Source organism: Chenopodium quinoa, unplaced genomic scaffold (assembly GCF_001683475.1).
Source record: "Chenopodium quinoa cultivar QQ74 unplaced genomic scaffold, ASM168347v1, whole genome shotgun sequence".
Taxonomy (NCBI): Eukaryota; Viridiplantae; Streptophyta; class Magnoliopsida; order Caryophyllales; family Amaranthaceae; genus Chenopodium; species Chenopodium quinoa.
Window position 1 is genome coordinate 11685627 of NW_018742204.1, and position 12920 is coordinate 11698546.

The 12920-nt window shown below is 31.4% G+C and overlaps 1 protein-coding gene across 1 annotated transcript; it reads right to left on the minus strand.

Moving 5' to 3' along the window:
• Positions 1 to 3915: 3915 nt before the first annotated feature.
• On the minus strand, positions 3916 to 12153 carry LOC110718504 (linoleate 13S-lipoxygenase 2-1, chloroplastic-like). The gene is made up of 9 exons (XM_021897344.1): positions 11601 to 12153; positions 8956 to 9197; positions 8485 to 8731; positions 7606 to 7947; positions 6979 to 7064; positions 6744 to 6851; positions 6332 to 6636; positions 5667 to 5933; positions 3916 to 4953 (listed from the first exon to the last, which is right to left on the minus strand). Exons 1-9 carry the CDS (start codon positions 11938 to 11940, stop codon positions 4194 to 4196), a joined length of 2697 nt encoding a protein of 898 aa, XP_021753036.1. The 5' UTR covers positions 11941 to 12153; the 3' UTR covers positions 3916 to 4193.
• Between the last annotated feature and the right edge of the window lie 767 nt (positions 12154 to 12920).

Here is a 12920-nt window from a genome sequence, read left to right on the forward strand (position 1 = left end):
TTTTTTAAAATATTTTTTTACTCGAACATTTTCATTGATATAATTATTAGCCATTACTTACCTACTATATTATTTAAATTGTCACAGAAAGCACATAAATTCCTATTGAATTTTTTATCAATTATATATATATATATATAATTTTTTTTCTCGAGTTTTTAGAGAGTCACGTAGGATCTAATTTTTTTAGTGCGCCACGTAGGATTATAAATTAGTAGTAGTCAATTAAATAAGAGATAAATTCTTTTCTAATTAAATAATTCAAATGCCACGTAAGTAAAATTGGCGAATGAGATTTTTATATTTAAATTAATTAAATATAAAATATTATTCTTTGATATTAGGAATTTTATCTAAATATATAACCAATTTTAGCACATAAATTAAAAAAATAATTATTTTTGAAAATTCAAACAAACCGTGGATTGCACGGGCTTCATCTAATTTTAGTTTAATACATAGTAAAAATAATGTAAATTCAATTAATATAATTTCAATTAAAAAAAAACAAGATGAATTGAGTAGGACCTTACTCGGTAAAATCAAACTCTACAAAAAAGACAGAGAGAATCATCTACCAAAAACTTCCCTTTTACATCATCAATGGCGATAATTCACAAGATTAAGTAAAATTCAGCAGCAATTTGTTGATTACATCCCAACAATATTTACCCTTCTTTTCATGGGTTGGTAATAGAGGTGGTTATTGGGTAGGGTAGCCTAATGATAATAGGGCCGGAGTCAAGCCTAAAGGGTTTTTATTGGACAGGGCCTTTAATAGATAAGGCCCTTATTGGACAGGGTCAATATAGGGCCAAAATGTTTTTCCAATTTAATTGTTAAAGAAAATATATAATGTAAAAATAATTACATAGATAAATTTATATTCATATATACTTAATAATGACTTTGTCCAATATATTTTTTTTAATTGATATTTTGTAGGCCCGCCCATTATCGACCCACTATTGACCCTATAAAATGTGACCCTCTTTGACCCAACCTGCAACCGACCCGCACCCGACCCGCCCAATAACCAGGTCTAAGTTGTAAGTAGCTAAATTCTCCCTATTTCTTTCTTAATTTTTTGATTAAATTGTTCACTATATATCTTTTCCTATATAACTGTATTTTTGGCTTGCTGTTTATTGCTTAATTCTCTGTTAATAATTGTAGTGTATAGTATAATTACTTTAATATACCCAGAACTCAAATTACCGGAGCCTAATTTGTATAGAGTAAATACAAGTTGATATCAGATATCAACAAAACTTGTTAATATCAAGGCTAATTTTGTAAATTTAGCTACCACACCAAGGATAATTTTGTAATTTTAGCAACCACACCCCCTTCTCTCCCCTCTATCACCACCGTGCAACCTCTACTACCACCCACGGCACCACCTTTACCTTCACGAATTGACCCCAACCGACCACCACACGACCGCCGCACCAACATTTGACCGCCGCAACACCACTAGCTACTACCTTTAGCTTCACTAGCCTTTACATTCACGAATCGACCACCACAAGCCACTGCACCAACATTCGACCACCGCAACACCACTAGTACGAGCAAATCCCTTTCCCTAAAGGGTTTGTATGTCCCCAATTTTCATAAATTGCTACTACGGTGTCGTTTTTTGGCCGGCCGGCCGCTTTAGATCCGCAAATGTCGTTGACCTTGGGCATGGGAATGGAGGAGAGAGAAGGAAGTAGTGGCCATGGGAATGGAGGAGAGAGAAAGAAAATTTGGTCATGTGAGGGGAGGAGAGAGAAAAATTGGTGATATTAACAAATTTTTGTTGATATCGGTTATCAACTGGGTCTGGCTCATTTGTATATTGTTCAGGTTTATTAATTGTGTATTGATCCTCTTTTTCTGAAATTGAATTGGAATTTTCTGTATTTGGGATATTGTAAAGTATAAATTAATCTTCTCTTCTTTTTTTTTTTTTTTTTTTTTTTTTTTTAAATTACAAGAATTTAATTTTCCTGTTCATTGAATGCCTGTTAATCCATTTCCTTAAAAAAAAAAAAAAAAAAAAAAAAAAGAAAAAAAGAAAAAAGACTGCCTGTTAATCCAACTATGGTGTTGTTTAGTTGTATGCCTGTTAATTTTCCATTCCATGGTTCATTATTTTGTTTTGCTACTGTATTTCGTTTAGTCATGACTTTATACCACTTTCCAGTATTAGTTTATATGTGTCCTTGAGTCCAAGGCATAGTATGTCAATTTCCATTTTAATGATTTGTTTTTTGAGTAGTGAACGAAGATGGAAAACACTAGGAATTTTGATCTCAGCTAATACTTGTATTGAATATTCTTTGGCATATTTGACAGATGAGAAGCCTACTACATACAACATACTACGTATGTATAAATATCGAGGGAGACGTCCTTTTAACTGTTTCCGCTTGGCTTGACTTAATAAAACAACAAATGACTCATCAAGTCTATGCCTTCACCTTCAGGTCACTTGAGTGCATTCATTTTCATGGATTATTAATTACTAATGTGTGGTGAATGGTGATGTTGCGGAAATATCATATATGGAATGAATTTAAGGTCATTATCAATTTTGGCTTCCTTAAATAACGTTAACTTTGTGTTTTGTAGTGCGGAAAATTAAGGATTATTATCAAGTCACTATATTTCATCATTTTACACATTTGCTTACAAGTGACATTAGGTGTACAAAACTAGAAACTGTAGATAATCCAAAATTTGACTCCATGAACATGATTTTAGACGCAAAAACTCGGTTTCAGATTTTTTTTTATTTGGCATTTACATCATAATAGTTTGGATCATACTCCTCCATAGGACTTGATTATGAAAGATAGTTATTTTTGGACGATTGTTTAAGATTAGAGAATGCTCCTAATCCCATTGGAAGTTTTCCTTATATATAACTATTAGCTACATAAAGAGCTTGTAGGCTAACGCAACACGAAATGTTAGTATTATTTTAAGCCAATTTTCCTTTAAAAAAAAAACTATTATATTTAATAATAGGTCTCTTAAGTTATTTCACTTTTTTTTTGTTTATTTTTGCTTTTGCTTCTATTTATATCTATATGTGTGTGCATCCCATTTTAAAAATTTAAATAAATGTTTTATAGTACATTTGTTTACAACATGTTATTTGTAGTACTTTCGACTTGTAAGATGGATTTTTTAAGTATATATTACTTGGTTGTAGTATGGATTTGTGTCCGATTTTTGGATTGAAATCGATTTGGTTGTAATATAATTTTTGGAACGAAATTAATTATGAACTAGACTTAGAATTTTTTTTTTTTTTTTTAACAAGTGATCAATAATTGATGGTCACCTACCATCTCAGAAATCCTGGATCCTTGGAAACTCTAAGAAGTTGCATTTCAAATACAACAAGCAAGGTTTATATGGAAATATCAAATATGAAATACTTTTCAATTTTAAGTTCATTATCAACAATTAGTTCGAAATTTCTAAATCAACTGCATAGACATAATCATGGACCATGAATTGGTTATACTATTTAGAAAAGAACAATACTTAGATGCACGTATGATATAATGCTACATGAAATAAACTGAAATTAACTACTTTTATTTGTGCTCATACTAGTTGATTGGAGGAGAGTTAGGTCCACAAACAAGGCTTTGGAGCTTCCATACTAAAACCAATTGGCAATAGTAGGAGTTACTCATTTACCTCATAAAGTGGAACCACCTCTCCTCTTTCTCCAATGTGGGACACTCACAAGTGATATACATTGGGTTCCAACATATCTTTGATGGGTCTCTTTCTTGTAATTAACTCAAGAAGTAGAATTTCGTAGCCGTAGAGATGCTTCATTTCCCAAGCCATACTCTTAAAGACAAACAAATTTCCATCCAATAAGTTTACATTCAAGGCCATTAAGGGTTTACAATGTCAACAAAAGTTGCTCTTTTATTCATGAAAAATAAAAGTACTAATAATTAACGTGCAATCATCTGTATTTGAAGAAATAAGATGAACAACATTATTATATAAGTTATTGATTTTATAGCCAAGATTTATTCCATATCATCCGACTTCCATCCATAATACAGGATTACATTAATGATATGTTAAAATTTAAAAATAAATAGTAACTTTATTCTCTCAGGTAATTTTATTCATCAATTCATACAATGGATAAAAAACTGGTTTTGTATTTCTCAAATGGAGATGCTGTTTGGAACTCCTTTACCAGTGACACCACGTTCAGAAGTACGCTTCAATAGCTCATAAGGCATAACACCAACTCCATTTCTATTCTTCAAATCTTTGTTAGCATTCCTTTTATCAATTTCATCGTCTAACACCTTCAACTTTGAATCAAACTTATCAAAAGCTTCCATTATCTCGGGATCTTCCTTCCATGATGGTTCCGGGATAGTGCCCAAGTATTCCTCATCCGGAGAATGAGCTGAGAGTAAATCTAAAACCGCCATAACAGTCGCAGCTTGCATTTCAGATGGGAAGCATCGAAGGAGCGTGTCCTCAGGCTTTTCAATGAAAGACTCCATCACGTTATCAACGGGATCTTCAGTAGGCATCGTAGTCCTAGCGATTGTAGGCCTGTTAGGGAAGTAGCCGCCGTAGGGATATTGTCCAAAGTTAACAGCTGAGTGGTGCCCTGCAGCTACCCATATTATGGTGCTGACAATGTAAATCAGATCATCTTGTGTTTTAAGTTTCGGCCACCACGGTTCATCTTTCTTGTCAGCATGCCCTTTTGTTCTTACTTCTGTCCACCAATTTTGAAGCTCTTTATCTGATTCTACCATACTCGGAATTGTGTAGTAGTGGTTCACGTAGGTAGTAACCCATTCTTCGATTATAGCCCACATGTCTAGCCCGTCTTTTGCATATGGATAGTCATCTATTACTAGCTTTATTCCATGTGGTTCTAATGGATCTTCAATAGCCATCCCTCTATTGAATTCCAACAAATATAATGAAACTTATTACTAATAATGCCAAGAACAACATATACTTCTTCCTTTTTAATAGTTGCAACACATACTTTATTACAGTATCTAAAAAAAGTGGACCTCATATAATATAACACTTAAAATGGGGTTAAAATGTTGTTAAGAGTATAATCAAGTGGGCCATGTGCTTTAAATAAAGATAATAGTACAATTTTCACTTTAAAACCTTCCTTTTATAGGGTGTTTCAACTATGTGACATTTTTATTTTAATGAAGTGTTGCAACTATAAAGAAACAGAGAAAACATATTGTAAGGAGCAATAATTAATGCAATGAAAATCAATGATTACTCCCTCCGTCCCTAAATTACATTCCTCCTTTGTATTTTTGGTAAGTTTTTTGTAAATTAACTCTCTTTTTCTGTTTTATATTTAATATTTTCTCACTCATCCTTACTTAATCTCACTCATAATCTTTGTGCCAAATTACAATGAATATGATTGGTTAAAAATTTTTAATTATGTGCATGTAATTGGTCCTTTTTTTTTTGCAAAGGATTGATGACTTGTCATGAGTAATAACTAATCTATCTTTGTACTTCCCATTGCATTATCTAATTATTGTTATTTGTCTTATTCTTCCCTCCTTAATTCTCGTGTAAATTTCCAAAGAGGAATGTAATTTAGGGACGGAGGGAGTATTAATTAGATTTACCTGCTTATAAGGTCAGCTGGTATGGCTTCATGATCGAAGCGCCATGCAATGTCATAAATGTAAGAGCTCAACTCTAAGGAGTACTCCCCTGGTGAAAAGGTTGTCTCAATGATACCACCCGCGTTAATTAAATTTTGTCGAGCAAGAGCGTTAATCTCCATGGTGTATCGGCAATGAGAAAGCAATAACTTATATATGGGGTGCATTGCACTCAAGCATCTATGTGTAGCAATTATGTATGGTTCCGTGCAACAATGTGTTCTAAGCCTGCAATCATCATTTAGGAAATGAGAGTTAGTAAAGTAATGGACAAATCACCTTAGTGTGATTACAAACATAAAAGTCCATGAATTCTAGAACTACTCGGTAATCAACTAATAAGTCAATTTTCATCTTAATGGTTAAGGGAATGATGTTCAACCATATTGAAAAGAATTTATCTTGTTTTAGTTCAAATAAAGGCTAGCAAGTTAAGGTACTCAGTAATTAAATTACTATTAGAGCTAATTAATAAGATCAATTTATAGAGCAAAATCAGGTGAAGAGAATATTATAATTTAATGTAAACAACTTCCTTTAAAAAATTTACAATTATTAGAGAAAGTAATTAAGTCAAGCAAAGTTGTACAACTAGTCAATAAAAATAAAAAGGACAATACTAGTACCAGTGGCTGATTAGTTGATGGTAACCAGTGTCATTTGCAAGGGCATGAACCTTGGCAAGCTTCCAAAGCCATTCGGAAGTAGCACATGTTCCTGGTGTATAAACTTCCTTCCATTGAGGCTTTAAATCATTTGGAGGCCGCGTTAACTCAATAGCTAGAGGTTTTAGTGTTTGTTGCTCATCATCTAGGAAAAACAAAGTTCGTGATCCATACAATGTCGTGTTTTCAAGCTTCCTGACTTTGTTCACAAACGGCAACAATGCATCATGGTAATCTATTATAAACAACCTCTTCTCTTTTATAGCCTGCACATTGTAATAAAAAATTAATCACCTCAAAACTCACAGAAGATCAATAATAATGAAGCTAAAAAATCTTATATGTAATGTGAGTGTATGATCATAAGATTAACCTCTTCAACAGTCATGATATTTATTTGTGTGTCCACCAGTGCAGTTGTTAAAGCTGATTCTGGGTTGCCGTAAATTTTAGGATCTAGGTTACTCATTATTGGCCAATTCTGCAAATTCACAAACTGAATTAGTTAGAACAATAGTGTATGTACAATGGTATGGATTAGCTCTGTAACCTAATGGCTTATAGTATATATTAATTAATATCTCTTCGATATAATTATGAGATCATACCGTGACACGCTTGATGCTCAAAGGATTCATGCCAGCAAGAGTTTGGCGACCGAATTCTTCATCACTTAACCAAGAAAATCTATTCCCTAAGCCAATCAATAAAAAAAAACGCGTTAACTAGCCATATACCAAAGGCGGTTATAATAATAATAATAATAATAATAATAATAATAAGTTTGCATTGCTAAAGCAGGTCCAAAATTTCTCGATGACTCAAGACATTGGGACATGTGTTGTTGCTCATATATTCAGTAGGATAGGATTTGCTATAACTATAGGAATGAGGCTCAAATTGCTTCTCGACTTTCCACTAATATTTGTTTGTAAGTTTAATTTTATGACATTGGGGTAGCTGCTCACATCTTCAGTAGAATTAGGTTCGCTATATCTAGAAGGGTGGGGGCCTATTATATTTCGCCTCCCCACTAATTTCTTATAAATTGATTGACTTTATAAATTAATAAGAATAATAATAAAGTATCTGTCAAAAAAATAATAATAATTAAGTAACTCAACCAAAATTCTATTAAAGAAAAGTAATTGGATTAAAAGTTTAAACTTGTGGTTAATATTAATAATTATATGATGATAATACTAAATAATAAGTATGAATGAGCCCATACGTACGTTTAAATGTCTCGGGGAGCTCGAAACGTAGAATTTTGTACTTAAGGTCACCGGTAGCTTTGATGATGCGATGAAGCCATTCTAGTGCGGTGCTTCCATCTCCAAGGTATTCATTGTTGACGGGTAGGTTAATTCCTTCATTGTAGAGCAAATCAATGGAAGTAAAGAATGGAAAACGAGAATTTGGAGTTGCGAATACTTTCTCCTTTATTGTTGGTATAACTGCATGCAACATCGAGTAAATTGTCTTGAACTTGAATTGTGCCTCCTTTGACTTTGAGAAATTTTCATTTATAGGCACATACGGTGAACCTTTATCCAATCGGGTCTCAAAAGTTTGGCCTGTACATTAATATGTTATTAGTAGCTAATTTTATATAACATATATTCTTAAATACAGGCAATAGCTTGACGTAAATAACTTTGTTTATTCATATATATAAACTTTGACTAATATGTTACTGGATTAGTCTCAATTTATAGACTCTTACATTACTTTTATCAACTGTTTTTATCAATACTTTAATTTCTCTGGTTTTTTTACATGTGAAACAATCTCACATAACATAATTTGAGGAAAAGATAGAATGATTTCAAAAAGAAAATTAATCGAAATAATAAATGCATATGTTACCAATCCCTTCCATATTCCCGGTTTGACAAAATTGTTTAGCTTTTATTAACACCTCTATCCTAAAGTCTGTTTCTTGAAATGATGTAGCAAGGAAATTAAAAACGGAGGATATACATATTAGCATATAATACTTATTAACAATCTTTGAAATCGCAAACATTGCAATTGAATATTCAATAGAAAACGTAGCCAGATTTTGCATTTTCAAGCAAGCATTTAAATCTAAATCAATTGAATTATATTACCTTCAATAGTAATTTTTTCACGTCCTGTTCTACAACGTCTTGGGTAAGGGTGTTCATTACCACCCAATACTGGTCTTAATAACTTTAGACTTTTTTCGGGATCTCCAAGGTCATCGTAAGTATCATAGTCGTATATCCTCTGAAAGCTTTTGCGCTCTTCTTGTTCCTCTCCATATCCTCTCAATTGAAGAAGATCATCCTTCCTCAGCTTCACCAATCCTTTTGGTGTTTGTGATGGCAAGTATGACTACAAAATATATATTAAAGCGAAATACATGTTAAGATCTATCTTTGAACATTTTTTCTAAATAATTATTTGTACAAAAATTTGATGCCGTCTAAGGTTATCCTGGCATATACGGAGTATCAAAATGCTACCTCTGTTTCTTATTATTTGTGAGACTTAAAATATTCTTTTGTTACACCTAAATAAGAAATGGAGGTAGTATAAAATTAAGGTTAATGAAGTACCTTGTTAGAGAAGAAGACCCTTGGTTGAGGATCGTCATTTTTGGAAGCTACCCATGAATTGCAAGTAAATTCAGATTTGCCAGAACGCAAGTCAAGGACAATATTTTTGATGAATACCTCTGTCTTCTGTTCATTTGTAATACTTATAGCACCCACCTCACCAAAATCTTCCGGAATATTAAAATTTGCATTAAATTCCGCCTCGTTAGAAATCTTGATATGATAAGCGTATTCTCCAAGCTCTACATATTAGCCAACGCAAAAACATCACCACCTTTTATCCAGGTTAACATAGAAAGAGGGGAGGGTAAGAGAATCACATCCCAAGTACCTTCACTTGGTAAGACTCGAATCCAAGACTTCTAAGATATGAGGTAAGAACATTTCTAGACGATTTAACACATTTTTTTTTTTAATGTTATAATTATGTTTTTAGTCCTTACAAATTTTGAAAAAATCAAGGAAAACATTTATACATCAATATGATTGACTAATGTTAATTCATTTGTAAGATTTTCTTTTATAACCGCTTAAATGAATACATGTACCCTTTACGCTTATTATAAGGTGAATTTCTATTACATATACTGATTTACACGGTTACACCAATGATGACCAAGTTGGTAAAGAATACTAATTCCAAATATAATGGCCCAAAAAAAACATGCATCTACGTATCTGATATTACCAATTACGAAGTACGTACGTTATACTGAGAATGCTTCACTATTGAAACTACAATATTAATTATACTCTGCAATAATAATTTTTCCATTTTCTTCGTTGAGTATTCGTAGCAACTTGCTCGTACCAGTTACTCTATAATCTACTAAAATGAAAATGTTACATCTCTAGGGGATATATTTGAAACTCCTTTAGCATACGTGAAATTAAAATGTAAAATGTACACATGCATGGTCCGCAACTCCACATATATACATCCATATTTCCATACTTATCTATTTAAAAACGTTTAATTTCTTAAAATGTTTATGTGCCACGTAGATCTGTAATAACATTATGCAACATTATCATTTAGCTAGTATTGCGCCTAGTCGTCACTAGCTAGCATTGCAACAATAATTAAATGTGATTACCCTTTCCGTATTTTATTATTTGTTCCATTTTTTCTAAGCAGATATACCGATACAAATCATTAATCATTAATGTCTTTAATTATCTATAAGTAAATTATTACAATTGAAAATTAATTATTTATTCATTGAGACGGTTACAATGCAACAAGTACCCATAAGGCCATAAGACTATATTTTTTCTTATGTATAAATCACAAATATTAGACAAGTAATGTCAAATAAATAATGCAAAAACAATAAATAGAGTAAATAATAAAATACGAAAAGAGTGTTATTTAGAAAAAAAAAAAATCCCACAAGTTACGAATACTAAGGCCCTATTCACTTCACCTTTTGCTGAAGATAAATTATTTTAACTAAACTAAAATTATATATTTTTGTTGAACATAAATTAATTTTACTGAATTAAAATTAATTTTACTGAACTTAATTACTTTTGCTAATTCTCTAATATATTTTTTCAATAGATTTACCGATTTGTACTAAATTTAAATTATTTTTACTGAACTGAACTTATTTTTACTGAACTGGAATTATTTTCAATGAACTAAACTTATTTTTTTACTGATTGAACTGAAATTATTTTTACTGCATACTAAACTTACTTTTACTTAATTGAAATTATTTTTACTGAATAATTTTTTTTATGGTGAAGTGAATAGGGCCTAACCTCTTAAATATAATATCATATTACCATGTTAGGGTCTGTTCACTTCAGCTTAATTTCAATTCAGTTCAGTTTAGTTCAGCTCCAATCAGTTTAGTTCAGCTCCAATCAGTTCAGTTCAGCTCCTAATTTCCTTCTCTCATTAAATATTCATTTAAACTCAATCGATCTATTCTATTCAGTTCATTTCAGCTCCAATCAATTCAGTTCAGTTCCAGTTAGTTCAGTTCAGTTCAATTCAACTCAGCTCAGTTCAGTAAATGTGAACATGTCCTTAGTCAATAGAGATTTATGTTCTCCATATATACATAAATAAGTATATAGTTAAGTAAGTACAAAAAAAAAAAAAAAAAAAAAAAAAAAAAAAAAAAAAAACATTAATAGCCTGCTGAAACAAATTAATAAAGCGAAATAACCTTAACATTAACAAGACAATGGAGAATTATTCTCTTTATTTATTTTATTTTTCTTGTTCCTAATATTATGTTTTAAAGTAACAACTAAGTACAACATCCAAATCACACACTAGTTTTACAGAAAAAAGAGAGAAAAATGCTCGATTTAGTGGTAGTTTTCTCTATTATCAATGTGTTTCCTCTAATGCATATTACTCCATAGTTGACATGTTTTTTTTTTTTTTTGGTTATTTAGAGATCCACAAGGGCAACGGTGAGAATCGATTCTGGGATCGGGAGGGAAGTTCTAACCACTTGAGCTATCCCTCACTCTCAAAGTCGACATGTTTTAATCTTGAATAAAAATAGTTTTGTGAGTATGTAATTGCCTATATATACTCGATGTATATGGATATGTCCATGTATAAGTTTAATTAAATTGAATATTAGAATGAAGGTAGTATTATAATGATTTTAACATAATACCTTTGCCATCATTATCCGTAAGCATTAAATAGAAGACTTTTTCATGAAACAACCAATCTTCAAGTGCTTGACCAATAGGTAATTCTGCTGAGACGGTAACCGTAACACTCTCAGCTAGTTTAACAGGATATATGGTACCTAATCTTGATGCTACTGCCCTAACTTCCACCCCATTTCGCCCTCGGCTTTGGCGCCGAGGCCTAGTTACAGCAGCAGCATCACTATTGAGGCAATAAACCTGCTTCCCAAATAATAATGCTCCATTTGGGATAACAAAGGGTTTGGACAATGAAAACAATGGTAGGGTTTTGTTGAAACTAGAGGTCGATATTTTCAGCATTTTTTTTTCTTTTTTTTTTTTTTTGGTTGAAACAAGCCCACAAGAGGCGACTCAATTAATTAAACCAGCCGAAGAGGTTGGATATTTTTTTTATTGTTTATTATTATGGAAGAATTGATATAAAAAAAATATAAAATTATAGAAGAATTGATAAATGAAATATAATAGATAAAAGAGAAGAGGTTGGATTGTTTTTGTGATGAAATGGAAGTCTAATATGTTTGCTATTTATAGATGGTGATGAAGGGCTTCCTGGGAATTTATCAATTCTCGGATTTTTGCACTAGTTAATAGACTTAATACGGAGTATTGTAATACACCAATTTTCAGCAAATGAAAAAATTGACGCCATATTCACCAATTTTCATTAAATGGATAAAAAACATGCCATATTATTAATTCTTTGTTTTTTGACGGGATATTATTAATTCTTGGAGTTTTGCACTAGCGCCAATTTATCAATTCTTGGACTTTTGCACTAGTTGATACTCCGTACGGAGTATTGTAATACACTGATTTTTAGTAAATGGAAAATTGACACCATATTCACCCATCTATCTATCTATCTATTAATAACTTATACTCCCCCGTCCCCAAAACTTTGACCCTTTTAACCTAATTTTAGTCCAAAATGATCGACCTATTTTCATTAAGATCTAATATATATATATATATATATATATATATATATATATATATATATATATATATATATATATATATATATATATAAGGGAGTTTTTTTCCGAGTTTTAGAGAACCACGTAGAATCTAATTTTCTTAGTTCGCCACGTAGGATTATAAATCTTAGTTTTAGCCAATTAAATAAGAGACTATTATAATCTTTTATAATTAAATAATTCAAATGTCACGTAAGCAAAATTGACGAATAAGATTTTTAAATTTGAATTAATTAATATAAAATATTATCTTTAGAATATCAGGAATTTTATCTAAATATATAACCAAAAAAAAATTCA

Coding starts and splice junctions, on each gene's coding strand:
- LOC110718504 (XM_021897344.1), bottom strand. CDS start 11,940: ATGCTGAAAATATCGACCTCTAGTTTCAACAAAACCCTACCATTGTTT. Junction 9,198..11,600: donor TACGGATAATGATGGCAAAG/GTATTATGTTAA, acceptor GCTAATATGTAG/AGCTTGGAGAATACGCTTAT. Junction 6,852..6,978: donor TGAGCATCAAGCGTGTCACG/GTATGATCTCAT, acceptor GTGAATTTGCAG/AATTGGCCAATAATGAGTAA.